This window comes from Rhinopithecus roxellana, chromosome 4 (assembly GCF_007565055.1).
Source record: "Rhinopithecus roxellana isolate Shanxi Qingling chromosome 4, ASM756505v1, whole genome shotgun sequence".
Taxonomy (NCBI): domain Eukaryota; kingdom Metazoa; phylum Chordata; class Mammalia; order Primates; family Cercopithecidae; genus Rhinopithecus; species Rhinopithecus roxellana.
The window spans coordinates 98,744,812-98,769,924 of record NC_044552.1 but is presented as its reverse complement, the minus strand read 5'-3'; the positions used below and the strand labels follow the sequence as shown (position 1 = coordinate 98,769,924).

The 25,113-nt window shown below is 34.9% G+C and overlaps 1 protein-coding gene across 1 annotated transcript in view; it reads right to left on the bottom strand.

The window, feature by feature from the left end:
* The window catches only part of RNGTT (RNA guanylyltransferase and 5'-phosphatase), a 330,605-nt gene that overhangs the window by 148,266 nt on the left and 157,226 nt on the right, over positions 1 to 25,113 (bottom strand). The window contains exon 12 of the mRNA XM_010357776.1: positions 24,774 to 24,842. Coding sequence (XP_010356078.1) covers positions 24,774 to 24,842 — 69 coding nt within the window. The remainder of the gene's footprint in view (positions 1 to 24,773; positions 24,843 to 25,113) is intronic.

Sequence of the window (25,113 nt, the reverse complement as noted above, 5' to 3'; positions counted from 1 at the left end):
AACTACAAAGTTTGGACTTAATCAAAATTAAAAACCTTTGTGCATGACAGAACATTATCAAGAAAGTGAAAAGACAACCTATAGAATGGGAGAAAATGTTTGCAAATTATACATCTGATGTAAATCTGGATAGGTACCTATTTATATCCAGAATATATTGTTAAAATACATACAACTTAACAACAGCAAAAAAAAAAAAAAAAAAAAAAAAAACCCAATTTAAAAGTCAAAAGACTTGAATAAACATTTCTCCAAGGAAGATATACAAATGGCCAATAAGCACATGAAAAGATATTCACTATCATTAATCATTAAACAAATGCAATCAAAATCAAATGGAGATACCACTTCACACTAACTAGGGTGACTATAATTTAAAAAAAAAAAAAAAAAAAAAACAGAAAATAACAAGTGGTGGTGAGAATGTGGATAAATCAGAACATGCACATTGCTGTTAGAAATGTAAAAGTGTGCAGCCACTATAGATAAAAGGTTAACAGTTCCTCAAAAAGCCAAACACAGAATTACCACATGACCCAGAAGTTCCATTTCTAAGTACACACTCCAAAAACCTGAAAACAGCTACTCAAACAGACACTTGTATGTTAATGTTCATTGAAGCATTCTTCACAAAACTTACAAGGTAAAGACGAGTTTCCATCACCAGGTGAGTAGATAAACAAAAGGTTGTATATATATACATTATCCAAATATAAAAAGGAATGAAGTTTTGATACGTGCTACCAAATGGATGAACCTCAAAAGCATTATGCTAAGTGAAATAAGCCAGACACAAAAGGAAAATATTGTTATGATTCCACTTCCATGAAATATTTAAAATAGAAAAAAATCATGGTGACCAAAAATGGATTAGAGGTCGCCCAGGGCTACAGTGTGGAAGAAAATGGAAGTTACTGCTTAGTGGTTAAATGATTTCTGTTTGGGATGATGAAAAGGTTGCGGAAATAGTGGAGATGGTTGTACAACACTGTCCATGTAATTAGATATTACAAAAATTATTTTAATAAACAAAAGCTTTGTAAATAATTGTGTTACTCAGCATTATAGCTTTCTAATGCATATAATATGTAAATATAAATAAATCACACTAATCGATACATTTGTATATTCACTTTATAGGTATCCTAATTGGAATGCATTTACTCAACAGAATGAAAAACTAATTGAAATTTTTTGATATGTAAAGTATATAACATTATAACACAATGTTTGACATACATAGTGAAATGATTACCATGGTAAAGCAAATTAACATTATCCATCTCCTCAGTTACCTTGTATTTGCGTACATGTGTGTCAAGAACATCTGAAATCTACTCTCTTAGCAAACTTCCACTATATAAAATAATATTATTAAGTAGAGTCACTGTGCTGTACATTAGACCTCCAGACTTATTCAGGCTATGTTAACTGCAAATTTGTGCTCTTTAACCTACATCTCCCCAATTCCCCCACCCCCAGCACTGGTAACTTTCTTCCTAGTTCTGAACAGTACCTTCTAGTTTCAACAAAACAAATCCCTCTGAATACCCACAATTGAGAGGGAGGACAAAAAGCATAGCTCTCCCTCTGACCTGAGCTTGCTAATTTTTTCATACTTCTAACCACAGAAGACTGTACAGTTAGAACTGACAGAGTAATTTATATCTGTTTCAATTACAATAAGGAGGTACAGAATTAGTTTATCACCTATAATCAAAAGTTGTTACTAATAAATTACCAACTGGGTTTGTTTCTCCCCCATTTAAAAGAGCTTATTAACCAAGTAGCTTAATAATAGGTGTTTTTTGCATTCTGTTTCTGTGTACTCAACTCTTTGAGATTCCATATGTAAGTGAAATCACACACCATTTCTCTTTCTGTGTCTGGCTTATCTTGCTTAGTACAATGCCCCCCAGCTCCATCCATGTTGCTATAAATGACAAGATCTTTTTTTCTAAGCCTGAATAATGTTCTGTTGCATAAATATACCATAATTTCTTAATTCATTGACCCACTGAAGGACATTTAGATGGTTTCCATACGTAGGCTGTTGCAAATAATGCTGTAATGAACATGAGAGCATACATATCTCTATGAAGTACTAATTTCATTTCTTTTGGTATATACTCAGAGGAACTCCTGAGTCATATAATAGGTTTCTACTTTTTTGAGGAGCCTCCATACTGTTTTCCATAATGGTTGTACCAATTTACTTTCCTACCAACAGTGGAACACCCTCACTCTCCACATTTTCACCAACTATTTTGTATGTTATCTCTTGTATTTTCAATAATAGCCATTTTAATATGCATGGGGTAATATCTCAATGAGGTTTTAATTTTCATTTCCCTGTGATTGGTGATGTTGAGCACCTTTTCATACACCTGTTGACCTTTTTTTTTTTTTTTTTTTTTTTTACAGAGTTTCCCTCTCGTTGCCCAGGCTTAAGTGCAATGGCGCGATCTCGGCTCACTGCAACCTCCGCCTCCCAGGCTCAAGTGATTCTCCTGCCTCGGCCTCCCAAGTAGCTGGGATTACAGGCATGTGCCAGCAAGCCCAGCTAATTTTTTTCTTTTAGTATAGACGGGGTTTCTCCATGTTGGTCAGGCTGATCTTGAACTCCTGACCTCAGGTGATCCACCCGCCTTGGCCTCCCAAAGCATTGGGATTACAGGCATAAGCCACCATGCCCGGCCACCTGCTGACCACTTTTATAGCTTCTTCGGGGAAAAAAAAAAAAGTCTATTCAAGTCCTTAGATTATTTGCTTTTGTTTTGTTTTTTGCTACCAAGTCGTGAATTCCTTTAATATTATAGATATTAATATTATATCTATAATATTAAATATGTGCCTATCAGATATGTGCTTTGCAAATATTTTCACCCAATCTGCCTTTTCATTTTGTTGATTGTTTCCTCTGTTGTGCAGAAGTTTTTTAGTTTCACGTAGTCCCAGTTGCCTATTATTGCTGTTGTTGCCTGAGCTTTTGATGTAACATCAAAAAGATCACTGCCAAGACCAACATCAAGGAGCTTTTCCACTATATTTTCTTCTAGGAGTTTTACAGTTTCAAGTCTTACAGTTAGGTATTTGATTTATTTTCAGTGGATTTTTGGATATGGTATAAGGGTCCAATTTCATTCTTTTGTATATGGATATTCAAGTTTCCCCAGCATCATTTACTGAAAAGATTATCTTCTCCCCATGGTGTATTCTTGGTGCCCATGTCAAAACTTAGTTGAACATATATGCTTGGGTTTATTTCTGGGCCCTCTATTCTGGTCCATTGGTCAATGTGTCTGTTTCTATGTCAGTACTACACTGTTTTAATTACTAGAGCTTAGTAATATAACTTGAAACCAGGAAGTGTGATGTTTCCAACTTTGTTCTTCTTTCTCAAAACTGTTTTGGCTATTTTCAGGGTTTTTAGTTCCCTACAAATTTTAGAATTGTTTTTCTCTAATTCTGTAAAAAATGTCATTGGTATTTGGATAGGGATTGCACCGAATCTGTATATCTCTTTGGGTAGTACAGACATCTTAACAATGTAAATCTTCCAATTCATTAACATGGAATATCTTTCCATTTATTTGTATCATATTCAATTTCTTCCATCTTGGTTAAATTTATTCCTAGGTATTTTATTCTTTTTGATGCTATTGTAAATGAGATTGTTTTCTTCACTTTCTTTTCAGACAGGCTGTTATTGATTGGTGCAGAGAAATGTAACTGATTTTTGTATGTTGACTTTGCATCCCACAACTTTATTAACAGGTTTTTTTTTTTTTTTTTTGATATAACAGTCTTTTTCTACATATAGGATCATGTCATCTGCAAGTAGTGATAAACTACTTGTTTTCCATTTTAGATGCCTTTTATTTCTTTTTCGTGCCTGACTGTTCTTGCTAGTAGTTCCAGTACCACGTTGAATAGAAGCACCAAGAAGGGGAATCCTTGCCTTGTACTGGATTTTTCAGGAAAAGCTTTTAGTTCTTCCCTATTAATTATGATGCTAGCTATGGCCTTTTCATAAATGGCCTTTGTGTTGACAAAATTTTCTTCTATACCTATTATTTTATTGGAAGTTTTTGTCATAAAGGATGTTGAACTTTGCCAAATGCTTTGTATGAATCTGTGGAGATGGTCATGTGGTTTTAGCTTTTATTCTGTTAATGTGGTATATCATATTGATTGATCTGCATATGTTTATACCAACCTTGTGACCCAGGGATAAATTTCACTTGGGGATTTTAAATGTATTCTTAGTACATAGCAAAAAAAGAAAAGGTATTATCTGAGTGTCTTAAAATTGATTATAAAGGAATGAACATTGTAAGCCTTGAAGGATGGGTAATATTCACTCATGTAGATTTGCAGTATGAAGTAAACATGAGCAAAAACACAAGAGTAGAAAAATATAGGATGTGCTAAAGGAGAGGCAAGTCTCCCAATTCATTGTGTGCATTATGGAAGGTGGGTCCATACTATGAGAAAAATACTTAGGAAGGAAAAATTGCTAAGTTTCTCAATACTAATATTTTTTAATTATCCAAGTTAAATTGCATTCTAACAAATTTTTAATTTGATTTTTCAAATTAGATATGGAGTCTTGCTATCTTGCCCAAGCTGGAATGCAGTAGCTATTCACAGATGCAGTCAAAGCACTGCAGCCTTGAACTCTTGAGTTCAAGCAATTCTCCCATCACAGCCTCCTGAGTAGCTGAGATGAAGGGTGCAATTCATTGCACCCAGGTCAAACGGATTTTTATAAATTATTTAAAACTGCAAAAATCATAATCATAGGATCGCTTATTTCAAACGAAGTCCATAGAATGACGATCCAATATAACTTGTTTTGCTAAGAAAGAAAAATCACTGGAATTGATAGGAAACACCTTTTAACTGTGACACATGTAAGAAAATAATGCACATTATTTTCCCTCAAGTTTTGTATTGAAGCATGAGTAAGTATAAAATCAAATATATAATTTTTCAGTGGAAATTTTATTCCATATATTTGCCCTGAGAGATTTATTTAGGTAACATATATACTTCAGGATAATCACAAATAAATCTCCTTAGACTGGCTTTCAATGTAAGTTTTTTTGGAATGTTGGAACTGCAAAATTTTCCCATTGTCAACTCATTAATGAAGAGAATCTGATAAAATATAGTCATTTTCCTAGTAAAGCTTATTTGGCAGAAAAGTCACAGGCCTTTAAGTAACAGTGGCTCATTATAGTAGTAAAGGGTCAAAAAAAGTAAGGGGAGAAAGGAGTGTCAGCAAGAGAGAATGGGCTCAAGAAAAAGAGTAAGTTTGGGTAGCTTGAAACACACTATGCACATCCCACCGCATTTGCAATCGCTGCCAAGGAAATTTCATATTTACAGACAAAGCATCGTTTAGTTCTGCTTCCGACTTGTTTATATAAGTGACTACAAGGCCACTTAGAAACCAGTATCAATCTAAGTTATTAAATCTAGAAAAGTTGAATGATGGTATAGTTTTAAAATATCTCCTAACAGGTACCTAATGATGAAATCTAAAAAGCTTTAATATGTAATTTTATTTGTACAATAGATATTAAATATCATTCACATTTTCTTGCCTGTAAATCAAGACTCAATTTTGTCTAATAAGAAAACATGTATCAACTCTTCTGTTTTTACACGGCAATAATTCAGAAACTTAAGTAACTCCTCATCTCAATGCACACCAAATCATTCATATTAATTTGGAATACTAGACTTGATATTATTAGGAACTTCAAAGCACCTTTATGAAAATTAAAGATTAAAAAAGTTTAGAAAATGGGGCCAGGCACAGTGGCTCACATCTGTAATCTCAGCACTCTGGGAGGCCAAGGCGGGCGGATCACCTGAGGTCAGGAGTTCAAGACTAGCCTGGCCAACATGATGAAACACGGTATCTACTAAAAATACAAAAATTAGCTGGGCATGGTGGCACATGTCTGTAGTTCCAGTTACTTGCGAGGCCGGGGCAGGAAAATTGCTTGAACCTGAAAGGTGGAGGTTGCAGTGAGTCGAGATCATGCCACTGCATGCCAACTTGGGCAAAAGAGTGAGACTCTGTCTCAGATTAATTAATTAAATAATTAATTTCTCTAAATTAATTAATTAGTTATTTAATTAATTTAGAAAATGGTATATTAAAAATACTATAGCTCCCAGTTACAGAATGTAGATTCAACAATGACACAGATTCTAAGAGTAAAATATACTGAAATACTCATTAGAATGTAATTCTACTTTAGCAAAAATCATATCAATTTTGTGCCTATAAAACACCTAGTAAAATGCTTGAATACTTGAATAATTAAAAATACAGAATTTCAAAACTTACTACAAAAATATCTGTCTCAGGTATACTTAATTGAAAAATGAAATATCTGAGATTATGAAACAAGCTAACAATATTTATGAAAGATTATATATATAAATCACTATCAAATAATCCTTTTTTCATGATTCCCAAAATAACAACAGCAAATATATTATAAATACAGGAACTGAATAAGCCTTTTAGAAATAAATATTTATGATTTATCAAACTTGAAATACAGAATCTTGCTGAACTATAAACAAGGATATAAAAACACCCTTTCATTCTACATGTTCCTGTGTATAGTCAGAGTAATATAATTCAATTTATTAGCATGTATCTAGGTTAAAATAATTACCAGAGCTATAGTTAACTGACAAATACAATACTTAGTTTATAGAAATAAATCTGATTGTATCAGGTGAGCTGTCAAAAAAAAAACTGGGGATATATTAGGTGTAAATGTAATTACCAATATAACCCAAGATATCCATTGCTATCTTAAAGTCAAAAATATAATACATGTAAACGTCAGGCAGCAAAATAAGATGCCTAGAAAAGTGTTGACCAGATGAAAACAGAACCTGGCTTAGAGGTAGAAGATGGCCATATGCCAAAGAGAAGTCTGTAAAACTAAGGTGGAGAGGAAGCTAACTGGAGGTATACGTGATATATACCTGTGGTGTAAAGCTCTGGTTCTCAACTAGGGGAGATTTTGCCTCCAAGGGATACTTGGCAATGCGTGGAGACATTTTTGGTTGAAAAAGAGGTGGGGAGGGAGTGCTACTGCCATCTAGTGGTTAAAGGCTAGATATGCTACTAAACATCCTACAAAGCATAGGGCAGCTGCCCACAACAAAGAATTATCTAGCCCAAAATGTCAATGGTGCCAAGGTTGAGAAACCCTGATGCAAATGAAGCTAGCAGTAGTAACGGCAAAGGAGCAACATATTTAGTCCCTCTTTGCCTCTACTAACGTAATTATTTAAAGCAAGTTCAAAGTGGGCTTTATCTATCTCATTTGTAAAAATGTAATAATAGCATTTTGCTTGCCTAAAACAGGATATCTAGACCAAAGATATCCAAAAACACCTTGCAGGCTTATGTTATTCTATTATTTCCACTAGTAAAATGTGAGTAGTTATCACCAGATTCTACAGTAAAACCTGAGACACAATGCCTTCTTCACAAAGATCACATCTGAAGCTAAGAAAGATCCCTGTCCTCACTATAGTATTAGTTTTATTACAGCATTTATTTTTAAAGAAAACTTTAGAAATCCTAGACAGTAATGCTGCTAGAGACAGTAAAACAATGGAATCAATTACGAACGCACATTCTTCAAGAATCTATTATTTGCCTTTTCACTATTACACATTATAAAGAATCCACTCCTCTAACACTCCAAATATACCTACAATGAAAATTACTCCCAATTCTTCATCTCTCATACTAACTTTCTCCCAAATAAAAGTATGTAAGGCACTGGCTTATTCATTAATATCCTAAAGGCAGCCTAAAGTTTTAAATCTAAAACTGAATCATTCATATTCTTAAACAAAAAACAAGTTCATCTCCATTCTGATTTCCATCTCTGATTAACATAATGCTCCTAACCAGAAAGGTTCAAAACTCTCTAATCATCTTTGATGCAGTCTCTACCAGTTCCATATTCCACCAATTTTCTCTATTACTTTTTCACCCAGGCTACTGTGATCAACCTAATTGTTATCCCTATTATCAACAGGCCCTATCAAATACAACTGATCCTGAATCCATCTGGTTAGATGGTTTACTGAAAATGATACAAGCCTCTCAACCTAACAACCAAAGACCACCTCCCCTCTGCCCGCTTATCTAGCCTTATTCATCCTCTCTAGTTTTATCCCCTCCTATGCCCTTTACACTAGAATAATAAAGGCAGTAATAACTTCTAAGGGCTAACATCGACTGGGTTTTTGCTTTTCACCAGTTACTGGTTTGACTTCTCTTAAATAGCTTTATTCTCAAAATAGCTCCATGAGGTAGGTCAAGCTAACATGGTACCCTTTTCTCATGGATCACAAAACAGAGTCATAAAGAAATTGGTAGAAAAGATATTTGAACCCAAGTATTTTATTCCAGATTCCAAAATATATACTAACTACCACATTGTATGGGGTGGATGGAAAGAAAAAAAAATGCACACTGTACACAAAAATCAACTCAAATGGATTAAACATTTAAACACAAAAATGGAAACTGTAAAACTCCTAGAAGAAAACAAACAAAAAAAAAATTCTTGGCATTGGTTTTGGCAAGTATTTTCTGGATATAACACCAAAAGCACAGGCAACAGAAGCAAAAACAGACAAGAGAGACTACATCAAACTAAAAACCTTCTGCACAGCAAAAGAAACAACAAACAAGGTGAAAAGTCAACTATGAAACGAGAAAAAAAATCTGCAAACTATACATCCATGGGGTTAATATCCAATATATAAAGAAGTCATACAACTCAATATTAAAAATACAAACAACCTGTTAAAAATGGGTAAGGGCCCTGAATAGACACTTCTCAAAACAAGAAAGTGGTTGGCCAACAGGCCTACTGAAAAGCATCTCAGCATTTCTAATCAGCAGGAAAATGCAAATCAAAACCTCAATAAGACAGCACTTCACATTTACGAGGATGTCTATTATCAAAAAGGCAAGTAATTCCAAGTGTTGTCAAGGATATGGAGAGAAGTGAACCCTTGTATACTGTTGGTGAGAATGTAAATTGGTGCAGCCCATTAGTGAAAACAGTATTGAGGTTCTCAAAAAAATTAAAGACAGAACCACCCTATGATTCAGCAATCCCACCTCTGAGTATGTATCTGGAAGTAATGAAAACAGGATCATGAAGAGATATCTGCTCTCTCCCATTGACTGCAGCTTTATGCACAATAGTGAAGATACGGAAGCAACTTAAACGTCCTGCAATGGATGAATGGTTAAAGAAAATGTGGTGTATATATAATGTAATATTATTCAGCCTTACCCCCAGAAAAGTAACTTCTGCCATTTGTGGTAACGTGGATGGAGCTGGAGAGCATTGTACTAAGCAAAAATAAGCCAGAAAGAGAAATACTGCATGATCTCACTTATACATGGAATCCCAATTAGTCAAACTCATAGAAGCAGAGATTAGGATGGTGGCTGCCCGGAAATGGAGGGAACTAGAAATGGGATGATTTTGGTCAAAGGGTACAAAAATGGCAAGTAGACAGAAATCTTAGATGTTAACTAGCTGGAATGTGGTGATTATTTCACAATGTACATTAAAACATCAAGCTGTATGCCCTAAATATATATAATTTCTATGTGTCAAAAAAGTAAAATTGTCACAAAACATAGAATTTAAAGAAAAAAGACAAAATGGTTAAGATATCTGTTCAAGTACATTCAAAAGCCCTATAAATTTATAAATCTATAAATCTAAGAAAATACGGAGAAAGCAAAGAAATCCAGAGTCTAATGCAGGGTTGTTTAATAGCAATACTACTGACGTTGGGCCAGTAGACTCTTTGTTGTGGGGGCTGTTCCATGCCAATGTAGGAGGTTTAACAGCATACCTGGCCTCTATGGGCCAATCAAAATAATAAAAAATGTCCCCACATACTGTCAAATGTTATTTGGGAAGTAAAATCATGCCAGTTGAGAACCACTGATCTAAAGTATGAATTCATTCTTTTTTTTTAAACCAATATCTATTAATCAACTGCTAAGACTGTGTCAACATCTGTGCTAAAGGCCAGTAAGATAAAGATAATGGGGGTTTCAGACAAATAATAAGCAGTTACAAAAAACTGTGAAGAATTTAATGAAATATGAAGTTCAGAGTGCTATAATAGCAGAGAAAATGGAATGTTAACACAGTCAAAAACATAAAGAGAAGTTTCCCAGGGGAAGTAAAATTTAAGCTGAGAATTACACAGGCAATAAGGATGAGTTACATAGCTACAAGAGAAAGTACAGTGAATCTAAGGAACTAAGACATTCAGATTGCCTACATGTACAACACAGTATTTAATATTCACCCTACTGTTATAAGCACTAAAAATATCACTGTGAATGAGACAGAGATGATCTCTGTCTTCATGGTACTTACAATCTAGTAAGAGAAATGGTAGTTTTTAAAATAACTAAAAATTCATACATGTTAAGTGCATGGAGGCCAATGGGAATACTGTGGGGGCAGGGGAGAGTCAAGCTCAGCTAGACAACCAGGCTTCCTCAAGGAAGCACATCTAACTTGATAGTTCAAGGATAAATGGGAGTAATATAAAAAAGAAAATAGTTTCAGGCAGAAGAAATAGCATGTATAAATACATTTAGAGACTCTTTCAGTTTGTAGCTCTTATAAAATGAATTGGTCTATCAGTAAGAAAGAGCCACTCAAGTTATCACTGAACTTTGACAACAAAAGGAAAATCAATTTTCGTACCCTACATAGACAAAATGTGTGCTTTTACATATTTCCTTCTAAAATGTGGAATTGCTATAAGCATAAGGGATAAGAGATAACAATTAATAACCCCTATCTTTTTGCTATGATTCCAGTATATCTCCCTAGATGCCTAAATCAGAGCACTAACAAAAACAAAATAGACATTAAAAATATACCTGGACAAATTCTGAAAAGCAAACAATATGTAAACAAAAAGTAAAATAATATGCTATCTTTTTGAAAAAGTGGAATGAAAATAAGAATGTATTCACACATTTGTATTTGCTTCTATATATATAAAGAAACTAGGGAAGAAGTATGAGAGGGAGACTTTCTTCTATGTATTTTTTAAATACATGTTAAAATTTCTGAACCACGTGATTGTATTATCTAGTTTAAAAATTAAAGTTATACCACTGTAAAATGCAAATTTTAAAAATCTACCATTAATGTTTCAACTTTAAACATAAGTTATTAATAAAAAGAACTATCCCTAATTCATTAAGTGTTTAATATGTATCATTTATATGAGAACTGATTTGGTATTCTGTATATTTACCCTCTAGGAATTCACCACTTCTTTCATTTTGTGAAGTCCTTATTTATATATTTCCCCTTTCTCTGCTACCAATATATCATCATTAGCAATTCCTTTTAGTTGTACAGATATATCTATATCTAGCTGAGACTGATTACAAATTATGCATCTGTAGCTGTTTATTTTGCCAACAAAATTCAAAAAAAACTAAATATTTATTTTTAAAACTTGAAAATGATGCTTTCCTTTTTCTTCCTTACACAAAGCAAGCTAAGAATATTTTGCTGTGCTCTAAAAGTTGAACAAGGAAAAAAAATTAAAATAAGGTGCATTTTCTTTCTTGGCACTTTGCTATTACAATTCCCTGGAAAATTATATTTTTCAATAAAAATAACACATTTTGAGAAAAGATAGAATGACACTTTTGCAGCCTGCCAGAAAACAGAGCCCTTCTTCAATTGAAGACCTATCAAAATATGCAAGCAAATGTCATGGAAACAGAAGCTCTCACCATGGTAACATCCTTGCTACAGAGGAAAACCATTCTAATTCGTCATGTACTTCAAGACAAGGCATTAGGCTAATTCCAATTTTCATTTTACAATCTATCCATAATATTCAAATACCTGGCAGTAGTAAAGATTTAATAAAAATATTAATATTTCAAAAGAATGCAATATTAAAATCAAAGCTGACTCTAAATTTCTATGCAAACTGATGAATACCAGATACATAAAACCAAGCTGACCCACCTTACAGGAAAATCAAAATAGTGATGAAAACATTAAAAAACAATTATATCTTTACTGTTTGAAAGTAAATAACTCTAGACTCAACAGAAACAGTTATGTTTTACTAACCATAGTAGAGTTAGTAGGTACAACAAGAAAAGCCATTTTTCTAAATATAAAACAAAAATACTTTCAAGATTTTTATTCTTACTTAAATTATACAATCTACTATTCTGTTTTTATTTCATAGTGATAGATTATTAATGGCATACAATTCTTGTCTAGAAACACAGTTTCTCCAGATGATAAAAGTAAAATCAAAGCTGATTTTTCAAAAGGTTAAAAATTAATGTTATTTCCACATGTAAAAATTTAATATGCTACATAAATCTACTTATGTAGTGCATAAATATGCACTAAAATCTACTTATAAAAGTTAGTAAACAAATAAGATTTAATTTTACTACCAACTTTGTAAATTAAACAATCTAATAGCTATCATGTAAAAGATCTAATACCTGCATATTAAAATACCAAATCATGTTAAAATATTCATTTTTACATGATGAATAGCCAAAAATTAGCAATTCAAAATGGAAATGTAATCGCAGAACTGAAAACCATATAGATAGGAGTCTAATAAAACATAGTTTATTATAGAAGCTGATAATGAGATGGAAAATTCAATTTGATAGTGGTTCTTTTTAAAAATGATCATTTCTGTTTGATGAAACTTGAATCTTAAACCTTAGAAAGAAAATAGATTCATATTGAAAATAAACAGATAATTTTTTTCTTTTGAAGAAAATACCAAAATTTTTCTCAAATATTTAAGTATTTTTGTCAAGTATAAGTTACATTTCAAATTTTTTTTTAACACTGTGCTACAGACTGATGTTTGTGCCCCTTCCAAAACTCCTATGTTTAAATCCTAACTCCCCTAATGTGATGGTATTAGGAGATAGGGCCTTTGGGAGGCGATTAAGTCAAGAGGACTCTGCCTTCATGAATGAGACTCCTACCCTTAGAGAGACCCAGGAAAGCTCCCTTGCCCCTTCTGCTGTGTGGGACACAACATGAGCCAAGAAGCAGGCCTTCACCACACACTGAATCTGCCAACACCTTGATCTTGGACTTCCCAGCTTCTAGTACTGTGAGAAATAAAATTCTGTTGTTTGTAAGCCACTCAGTTTATGGTATTTTGTTATAGCATCCCAAACTGACTGACTGTTTATATTATTGTTTATATCACTGTTTGCGAATAATATAATTAAGCTACCTTTAAATAAAAAAACATTAACGTTATTTTTGAATCAACAGCAAAACACACAGGGAAACCAAAAGGCAAAATATAATAAAGAAAAAAGTAAACTGGCTCCAAATTCAATTTTGGTCTTTAACCTGAGAACCAGGAGAAAGCACTAGTGATGAAGGAAGATCACTCTGGATATGGAAAGAAAAAAAGATTGGGCCAGGCTTGGCGGCTCATGCCTGTAATCCCAGCACTTTGGGAGGCCAAGGCGGGCGGATCACAAGGTCAAGAGATTGAGACCATCCTGGCCAACATGGTGAAACCCCGTCTCTACTAAAAATATAAAAATTAGCTGAGTGTAGTGGTATGGGCCTGCAGTCCCAGCTACTCAGGAGGCTGAGGCAGGATAATTGCTTGAACCCAGGAGGCGGAGGTTGCAGTGAGCCCAGATCGCATCACTGCACTCCAGCCCAGGCAACAAGAGTGAAACTCCATTTCAAAAAAAAAAGGAATGAAGAGAAGGCAAGAATGGATGTTGTAAGACTGGTTAGGATGCCACTGTAGTGATTCCAGCAAGAGGCAATGAAGGACAAACTGGATTATAGTAGTAGCAGTGACAATGGAGAAAAAAGGGAATAATTTAAGAGATACTTAAAAGATAAAGAAAGACTTGGAGAGGAAGGAGGGGATGGTGCCAAAGATAACAGCTAGATTTCTGATTTAAGTAATTGCATTTAGTAAATGAGGTGGAAATGCTGGAAAAGAACCAGTCTGTATGTCTGCTTACTTGATCATTTCAGGAATAGAGATAGAGTTTGTCTTTGATATGCAGATGCTTCTCAACTTACAATGGCATTACTGTCCCCAGAAAAATAGTCAGTCAAACCATCATAAGTTGGGAACTGTCTGTATTGTGTTTCTGATGTTTTTGAGAAATTCAAAAGGCAGCATCAGAGTGGGCAATAAGATAACCAACTTTGGGGCTTACATAGAAATCTGAAGTCTGAGTAACATGTGATAAAAAAGAACTAAGTCACAGGTATGGATGAGATTACTAGAAAAAGAGCAGGGCATGAGAAAGAATGAAATCTGTTGTGCTGAGTCCCGAGAAAACACCAAACTTCAACGGCTGGTAGAAGACGAAGAGCTCGAAAGGAACCGCAAAGGATGGCAAAAGACTAGGAGGAATCAGGAGCATGTGGTGTCACAGAAGCCATAAAAGAAAGTATTTCAAGAAAGAGTGAACAGAATATAGACTAACACTAACTGATCCAGTAAAAAAGGGTGAAAATGTATCTTGATTTTTCAACGAAAGGAGATGATGGCAACCTTTCAAAAAAGCAGTTGATTCAAACATCATTTACTTAGCAGATAAAGCCCTTTTAAAAACATAATCTTATCTACAAGTACAATATATAAAAGTAGTATTAGTAAATCAGCAGCACTGCAATGGAAGCAGAATGCTGACCTAGTAACCTATGCAGTCACCTGAGGCACTTCACAGAAATCTAGAACACTGGAGTTCATCGTTTTGAAACCAGTGAGTGAACTAGATAACCTCTGCTGTTCTATAATTCCGTAAATGTAATGTAATCCACTTTGTCTGAATCCAGGCTTTCATGACGATTAATGACTGCTCTGTGTCTTAGTCAAAATAAGGTATTAGGGTACTTCTTTATAAACACAAATATTCTAAGCTTTATTTCCTTGATTAAACCACAGATTAACTTTTCCTTCTTATAAAAGTAATAAGTAAACAAAAGTAAAAAAAAAAAAGTAGTAAGTAAAAATGTCCAATTATGAATGTGTTACATGGTTACGTCTCTGAAAGTAGAATATTAAATCAAGAGCTAAACAATAAAACTTTCTCCTAAGCTGGTTTTTGGGAGTTCGTTCTCAATAGAATCATCATCTTAATATAGTATTTTTGTATCACTATTCTTCAATAATTTGCTAGGATTCAAAATATCTTCTTTTTTGGCTCGGCACGGTGGCTCACACCTGCAATTCCAGCACTTTGGGAAGCCAAGGTGGGTGGATCACCTGAGGCCAGGAGTTTGAGACCAGCCTGGCCAACATGGTGAAACCCCGTCGCTATTAAAAATACAAAAAATTAGGCCGAGTGTGTTAATTACACTCACGCCTGTAATCCCAGCATTTTGGGAGGCCGAGGCCAGTGGATAACGAGGTCAGGAGATGGAGACCATCCCGGCCAACATGGTGAAATCCCGTATCTACTAAAAATACAAAAATTAGCTGGGCATGGTGGGGTATGCCTGTAGTCCCAGTTACTCAGGAGACTGAGGCAGGAGAATCACTTGAACCCGGGAGGCGGAGGTTGCAGTGAGCTGAGATTGCGCCACTGCACTACAGTCTGGGTGACAGAGCAAGACTCCATCTCATAAATAAATAAATAAGCCAGGCGTGGTGGGACAAGCCTGTAGTCCCAGCTACTCGGGAGACTGAGGCAGGAGAACTACTTGAACCCGGCAGACGGAGATTGCAGTGAGCCGAGATTGCGCCACTGCACTCCAGCCTGGGCGACAAAGCAAGACTCTGTCTCAAATATGTAGATATCTATAGATACCTATAGACGTATCTTCTTTTTTCAACAGTACTAACATCTTCTACCCTTTATTCAACCTCAATTCACTCATTATAATGAATGTAACAGTAAAATAAACTTCTTGCTAAGTTTTAAGTAACTAGCACCAAACACAGTTAGACCAAGGAGTTTTTTCACAAGTAGATGCACTAGTAATCCTCATCATCCATTGCCATTCATTTGCCTTTGGAATATTTCTGTGGTACCAGAGGATGGATAACAGGCTTTGCCTGTGCTTCATCAGGACTTGTTCTCCACTTTATATACACTCACCCTTTCAGATCACTAGGCTGATCACTCAGCTATCCCTTTCTTGATTTACTTGAATTGTTGGCTAATAGGAACCAACAGATGCAACACCACACTGTAAGAAGTTTCAAAGATTTTATGATAAATGGTAGACTAAACATGTATTTATGCCCGCTTTGATATAAAACCTCACTAAAGGTGAGAGTTACAGAAAAAAGAAGTATCAACAGAAAGGGAAAACAAAAATAGGAGACCAACAATAGCAGGAAAAAAAACCCATAGCAATGTAATTTTGAAAGAGAAAGTACAGAAGTTAACAGAGCATAGAGCAAAGAAAACCAAATACTAAGTACATGCAAAGAAGGATGTCAATGCAAGTCATTCCTGCTGCATGGTGCAGTCCCCAGAAAGGATTGAGTCACATAAGTAACAGGTAACCTACACAGCCGCCAGGGGATAAAGGTAAGCCATAGGACATAAAACAAGGAGACCAGGGAAAGTCTATATATAGAAGGACCACTAAACCTCTAGCTTCTTTCTCTCCTCTACTGTGGGCAAAAGGCAGGAGATATGTTTATTCTGTGAAAAAGCTGAAGGACAGAGCTACAGTGGAGAAGATTCAAAACAGAAGAGAAAAACTGAAACTGCAAGGTTAAGTGAAAGTTTACCCAAGAGTGGACCCTAGCCCCTTTACCTTCTCTACTCCACGAATAGTAACAACAGGCAAGAGACTGAAGGATTGACCTCGAGACTGGTGAAAGAATTTCAGGGAAAATAACTACACGTTATAAAATTTGTATATCCTCCAATTTAAAAATAAAAGAAAAATTTATACACATTTTAACATTATTTTTAAAATGCAGATTACCTCTAATATACTATATTACTTTTGTCTTAACAATGCATTACTTGCCCTGCACTTAATTATTAAAGCTGAGTTCATCAAAAAGTTTCAGACTTCCCCAAGAGAAAAATTTTGAAATGTTGGCAAATTTTACTTAAAAAGTTCTTGGCTTGATTAAGGGTCCTAAATTTCTCATTTAGAACTTGCTCTTAATAGGAAGTTTAAGGAAGAAAGGTAATTTACAAATCTTATAAAGACAGAATCAGAAATTACACTGGGTATTAAGGTCTACAGCTATCCGTCAGAAACGTGTTATTAAGCTGTAACTTTGGTGGGCTGAAAAATGGCCACCTAATCAGGAATGTGTTACATTATAAGGCAAAAGAGACTTTGGTGGCATGATTAAATTAAGGCTACTCAAGGGCAGGGGAGATTATTCTGAATTACCCAGATGAACCCTAAATGCAATCACAAGTACTCTTTTTTTTTTTTTTTTTTTTTTCAATTTTTTTTTAGAACAATTGTCACCGAGGCCTGAGTGCAGTGCCACCATCATAGTTCACTACAGTCTTGACCTCCCAGGCTCAAGCGATCCTCCTACCTCAGCCTCCCAAATACTACAGGTGTGTGCCACCATGCCTGGCTAATTTTTTTCATTCTTTACAGAAATGGGGTCTCACTATGTTGCCCAGGCTTTTATCAAACTCCTGGGCTCAAGTGATCCACCCACCTCGGCCTCCCAAAGTGCTGGGACCTCCAGATCTGTAAGGGAATAAACGCATGTTGTTTTAAGCCATCAAGTTTGTGGTAATATGTCAAAGTAGCCATAGGAAACTAATATAGTAACTAGCTAGTATCATCATGTTTTCTAAATTTCAACTTCGCATTTACCACCCTTAGGATTTCTGTTACATCAAAATACCACTACTATTATTATATTTTTCTTTAAATTAGTTCACTCTAAAATCTAAAAAATAAATATTTTAAATGGAAACTTTATAACAAATGGTTTACCATTTATAGTATACTAGAAAACGGTATTGCTTACCCTGAATAACCAGTAGTCCTAAAATTAGAAAAGATAGAAATTAATCAATGAAACTAAATTCTAGTAGATATGTTGCCTATTGAATAGTCTAAAAGTGGGTCCACACTCTGTTGAAAAGGAAAGATCAGCAAGTCTTAGATATTAAAAACTAGAAATAGACTTTCTCCTTATAATCTGAAAGACTGAATAAAAACAAGAATGGGACTACATTTCTCATTGTATGATGCAATGTCATCTGATGCCCTGTCCCTGGACCACCTAAAATCATGTCTCCTCTCACCACTAGAAGCCATACCTGTCTATAGTCAACTCTCTTCTTACTTCCTTACAAATAAGACTTAGAGCAGGTGAAAAGGAAAATTTAGGTGTTTCCTTTGAATATACAAACAACGATTAAAAAAAAGGCTATTTCACCTGGTGAAAAGGAAATTGATGACAATGTATAAGCATAAAAGAAGTGAGAAAAATCTTAAGTATTCTTTCTTTTAAAGTCACAAGGAGAATTTATGAGTAAGAATTATTAGAAAAATGTGTCTTAAAGTCTTTAGCAGAATATCATATAGTGTCTGATGTCATTCAACTTTAATAGAAACATATTTCCATTTTTTTAAAGAGGTAGAAAAGTCATAAATCTCTGCATAAGAGCTAAGTACAGGTTTAATCTGGGGCTTTGACAAATCAAAAGTCTGAAAGTGGAACACATAAAACCAATCTTGTGATGGTGGCCTAAACTGAGGATGAACTAAAAATAGCAAAAAATCAGCTTTTGCAGGAGACTCTGAGGTTGAACTTACAAAACCAAAATTAGGAAAAAATAACAAAGGCTACACAATTCAATATAATGAAATTTTGCATTTGAGAGAGCAAATTGCCTCCTGCTACCCTGAATGGATTTATGCGAAACTGGAGCCTATTCTGGATGGCATAGTTAATATATATTTATACTTAGAATACCCTTTAGAATATTTACCAAAAATATAGTAGGAATGTAAAATAACCACTGAATTAACTAGTATGGGTAGACATGTGATTATCTAATACATCCTGCTTACAGCCAGATGCCGTGTTAGCAATTAACCATCCAATTAAAGAGCACACCAAAAATATGATGAAAGGTATATATTAGTGATAAAAACTAAGAGATTTAAAGTTGGTAACATGTGCTTTTAAGAAATAAAAAAACTAGATAGAAAATTATCATGAGAAATTATAATCAGAAATAAAACATTAAAAAACAAAGACTGAAATCATTAAAACTTCATGGAAAATGAAAATGAACTAGATACTTATAACTAGTATAATTAGCATAGTGCTATGCCATCAATTAAACTGTTACCAAAATAGGTAGTTGTGAAACATGTTTTCTGAAATAAGTTATAAATGTAAACTAATCTAGAATCTGTTATAAATAAAATAAATCTGTTTTAATAAAAATAAATTAATATTTTTAGAAGAAGTTGACAACATCCACTGATGAACAAAATGTGACCCTTTCAGAGACATTCCATATATTTCATAATCTTAACAACGTAGGAGATAAAAGATAAAAAAGTGAAAAGTCTATTGAAATGATGGCAGGATGGCCAGGCATGGTGGCTCATGCCTGTAATCCCAGCACTTTGGGAGGCCAAGGTGGGCGAATCGCTTGAGGCCAGGAGTTCGACACTAGCTTGGCCAACATGGTAAAATGCCGTCTCTGCTAAAGAATCGCTTGAACCTGGGAACCAGGGGTTGCAGTAAGCCAAGATTGCGCCACTGCATTCCAGCCTGGGTGACAGAGAAGGACTCTGTCTCACCCACCAAAAAAAGAAATGATGGCAGGAGAAAAAAATTAATAGGAATACAGTCACGTAATAGTCATTAAGAAGTCTAGTTTATTTTAATTGTCTCACTTGCCATTTAAAAGACAAATCATTTTTTGGAAACTAAAATAAAAGAGTTTATTCTTTTATTAAAAATTCATTACTTAGTAGATTTTCACCAGGTATTGGCAGAAAGAAGGAATTTTTAAGTACTGATTTATATCATTTGCATTGATCATCATATGACCATAACAGAATTTCAAAGCTAAGCTCTTACAGCCTCTACATTTTACAGATGAAAAACTGGAGAATCAATTCAGTGGTGTCTGTCTGTAGAACAGATTACAGACCACTCAGAATAACATGTTCAGTTTACAGCTGAAACAAAAGCTTCGTAAGTATAACGACCAGTTTGTACAGCATTACGTTTTCAAGATCACTCAAATCAAAGAAGCAGAAAAGATAAAGTCGAAAAAGTAGGGAAATCTATCAGAGAAGAAAGGTAAAAGGGATTTCCTGGATGAAATAGCGAAAAGAAACTCTAAGAAGAAAAGGCTATGCAGCAGGACTAAAGAATGGAAGGCTTCAGAAAGAATGCCTTCAAATGAAAAATGGACCTTATATATTTGATTGCATTGAAAAAAATCAAATAGTTCTTTTGGAGAGTTTAAAGAAATAAATAATAATTATAATACCAAAAATATTCCTAATGCTAGGTGACAAGACTTTTCTAAAAAGAAAATATAATTGTATACTATTTGACTTAGATAGGAATAATATTTATGTCACCATAAAGATATAAAAACTGAATATTAATTTGACCAAACATGTGATATAATTACAATAGGATGACGGAAGGAGAAAGGGGAGTGGAGGGGGTTAGTGGAATTAGAGGGCTCAATCCTATTCTTCCATAGTACAAAGTAAGCAGATCATGTATAAAATACAAAACTAAAAAAGAACAGTATACATTGTGTGGAACTGTAGAAGTAAAAGCAAAACAAAAAGAAGAAAATAATTACCTCCTAGGAGTATTACTTAGGGTGCAGAAAAAGGTAAGAGACTGTTCTATTTTTCAGTACAAATCACTCATACAATTGATATTTTAAAATCATGGATAGGTATTACCACGGATTATGTGCAACTTACATAATTTTTTCAACAATAAAAAATATTACCTTCATTATTTTGAATATACAAAAAACAGAAAAATAGGCTGGGTACAGTGGCTCATACCTGTAATCCCAGCACTTGGGAGGCTGAGGCAGGCGGATTGCTTGAGCTCAGGAGCTTTAGACCAGCCTCGGCAACAAGGCAAAATCCCGTATCTACGAAAAATACACAAATCAGCAAGGCGTGGTCGTGCGCGCCTATAGTCCCAGCTACTTGGGAACCTCAGGTGAGAGGACTGCTTGAGCCCAGGAGGTCAAGGCTGCAGTAAGCCATGTTTGTGCCACTGCACACCAGCCTCGGTGACAAAGTGAGACCCTGTCTCCAAAAAGAGAGAGAGAGAGAGAGAAAATGAACTGTAAGAAAAAAGGTGGCAGAAATCCTCAAGAAGCAATTATACCTAGATCCAAAGGTGTGCTTAAAAAATTACATATATCATGATCAAGTAGCATTTATCCCAGGAATGCAAGGATGGGTCAACATAAGAAAAATCAGTGTAATTTACCACATAAATGGTGTAAAAAAGAAAATGACATGATAATCTTAATAGATACCGAAGAGGCATTACTGCCTTAAAATTAATGCCTTAAAAGGTGTTAAAGCCCAAAACCTATTTATGATTTTTAGAATTATTGAAAGAACAGAATCAGAAATTTCTTAACACAGTAAGGGATATCTAACAGAACTCTACCACAAACATACTTAATGGAGAAAATTTAGTTACATTCCCTTTGAGGTTGAGAGGAAGGTATAAATGTCTTCTCCCTCATCTAACTAGAACTAATACTTAATTCAGTACTAGAGGTCCTGGTCAATGTGTAAAATTAGACAATGATGAAAACTAACAGAATTCAACAGGATTGTTGAATCAATAAAATAAAAAATCTAGGTGGTATACTAGAAGTAGCATTAAAAAAAAACAGACATGATTTACTACAAAAGCAGAAAATGACAAATATTTAGAAGTTACCATAACAATAATAAAAAACTTAAACTCAATTACAGAACAGAAAAAGACCTGAAAAAAAGCCACAGCATTCACTGAGAAAGTGATTTAGCACTGCAAACACATCAGTTTTCTCCGCATTAGTCTAAATTCAAAGACGTTCCAATTAAACTCCTAGCAAAAATTTCTGGGTAACATGACAAATTGATTCTGAAACTTTCATGTTAAACCAATTGTCTACAAATATTTAAGGTAATGCTGGCAAACAGGAAGACTTGACTTAATACCAGATATCAATTACAAAGTCATTGTAATAAAAAGTGTGGTTACAGCCGGACACGATGGCTCACACCTGTAATCCCAGCATTTTGGTAGGCCAAGGTGGGGGGATCACCTGAGATCAGGAGTTCAAGACCAGCCTGGCTAACGTGGTGAAACACCATTCATACTATACAAAAAATTAGCTCGGCATGGTGATGCGTGCCTGCAATCCCAGCTACTCAGGAGGCTGAGGCAGGAGAAACCCTTGAGCCCAGAAGGCGGAGGTTGCAGTGAGCCAAGATTGTGCCATTGCACTTCAGCTTGGGCAACAAGAGCAAAACTTCATCTCAAAAAAAAAAAAAAAGTATGGTTACTAGAAAGGGAACAGACTGACAAATCAACTGCCTATACTAGACATCCAAGAAAGAGACTCACTTATTTGTCAGGCCATTTTTCCTATATATGCCATATATGCACATATCTGAACCATGAGTTTCACACAATGAAATTTTCTGAATTCATTGTTATATTTAGACGTTGCTTCTTTCCATCTAGGGAGACTGGAATGTGTTAGAACTGAAAGATTCAACTTTATTTTTGCTAAAATAGTATTTTCTTCCATTTCCATACTTAACCTCTAGTGCTCCTCCATCTCCTCCTCCCTCAAACACAGAAGGTAAGATTTTTCTGTTTTCTGTTTGGCAAGGGGGGCTAGAAGACAGACAGATGCCAATCACATATCACATTGTCTCCAAATTTGCATTTTAGCAGAGATTTATTATATATGTAAAGCATATATAATGCTTTACATGCATAGGTTGAATATTCCTTCTCTGACATGCTTGGGACCAGAAGTGGTTTGGATTCTGATTTTTTTCAGATTTGGGAATATCTGTATTATATATACTTACCAGTTGAGCATCCCTAATCCAAAAATCCAAAATGCTCCAACGAGCATTTCTTTGAGCATCATGCTGGTGCTCAAAACGTTATAAATGTTATAGCATATCAGTCTTCGGATTAGAGATATTCAACCTGTACAGTATTTAACTGTGTTCAAATTATTTGTTCCCTTTCTTTTACCCCAGGCACCCAGTCTGATGTCTCCATATATAAATTCTCAACTAGCTTATACTCTAATTACTAAAAGAAGAGTTGGTGAAGAAAAAAAGCACCACATGATGAGGTGGCTGCACAAGAAATAAACTCTTTCCTATAGAGTAAGTAACTCTCATACTTGAACATGCATTAGAATCACTTGGGGAACCTGTCAAAACACAAACTGCTGCCAGGTGTGGTGGCTCACGCCTGTCATCCCAGCACTTTGGGAGGCCGAGGTGGGCGGATCACAAGGTCAGGAGATCGAGATCATCCTGGCTAACACGGTGAAACTCCATCTCTACTAAAAATATAAAAAATTAGCCGGGCATGGTGGCTGGTGCCTGTAGTCCCAGCTACTCAGGAGGCTGAGGCAGGAGAATGGTGTGAACCCCGGAGGTGGAGCTTGCAGTGAGCTGAGATGGCGCCACTGCACTCCAGCCTGGGCGAGAGTGCGAGACACCGTCTCAAAAAAAAAACAAAAAACCCACAAACTGCTAAACTCTATCCCCAGAGTTTCTACTTAACAGGTGTGGGGCTGACTTGCATCTGTGAAACTTCCTGGATGGTGCTAATCCTCCTCTACAGGCCACATTTTGAAAATCACTGCCCTACAGAACATGGGTTATCAAGTAGGGGCAATTATGTTCTCTGAGGAAACTGGGCAATGTCAGACTATATTTTTGCTTGTCACAAATGGTAAAAGGGGTGCTCCTGGCATCTATACTCCTGGCATCTAGTGAGTAGAGACCACAGATGCTGCTAAACATCCTACCATGCACAAGACAGCTCCCACAGCAAAGAATTATTTGGCCCAACACATCAGTGGTTGAGGTTGAAAAAACCTGCTATAGAGTAAAATACAACTTACTTCAAATATATGATTCAACCATTAAGTTGGTAAAAGTTCTTCAGTGCATTTCAAAAAGTTAATATGGGAAAGATATTCAAAAGTTGTATTTTTTGTCAAGTAGTGACAACTGTTTGAATTTTACTCTACAGTAAACTATAGCAAAATGAAGTTTTAGAGAGATTAATACATAAAGTATACCAAGTTACAAAACGAAATAAACATTTATATAATGTTATTGGTAGAGAATTATTTTTTAATAACTAGTTATATTAAAAGACTGGTTTCTTTGACATGTAATGACCAAAAATGCTTATTTTGTAAGCTGAGTGAAACACAGGTGCTTATCTTAGTATTACATGTATTTAGATATAAATAAAATCTTTCATAATGAGCAATTTATTTTAAGGAAAAGTAGCAATCACAGCAGTAATCAATTCTAAGTAAATAAGTCTGAGGCATATATGTTTATGTGTATATATATGTATATCTGTGTACACACACACACACACACAAACACACAGACAAATGCACACACACACACACAGACAAATGAACTTACTCCAGTAGGCTGAAAAATAAGTCCATCCATTTCATGGCTCACTTCTTTGGCAAAATTTCCTTCAAGTAGCTATAAAACAAATACACATGTATTCTTTAAAAATATAATAATCACTTTAAAAGTATTTAAATGTCTCGCTAGGCTTTATAAAATGTAATATAAGTTATAAGAACTGAAAAACAAAATAAGGCAAAGGGATAGGTCTAAAGGAATCTAGGTTAATACATTCTAAGATCTGAATACACACACACACACACACACACACACACACGCACACACACACGAAAATTTCCACTCCTTGCCAGGCTAGATATTCTAAACAATAGTCCTAAGTACAACA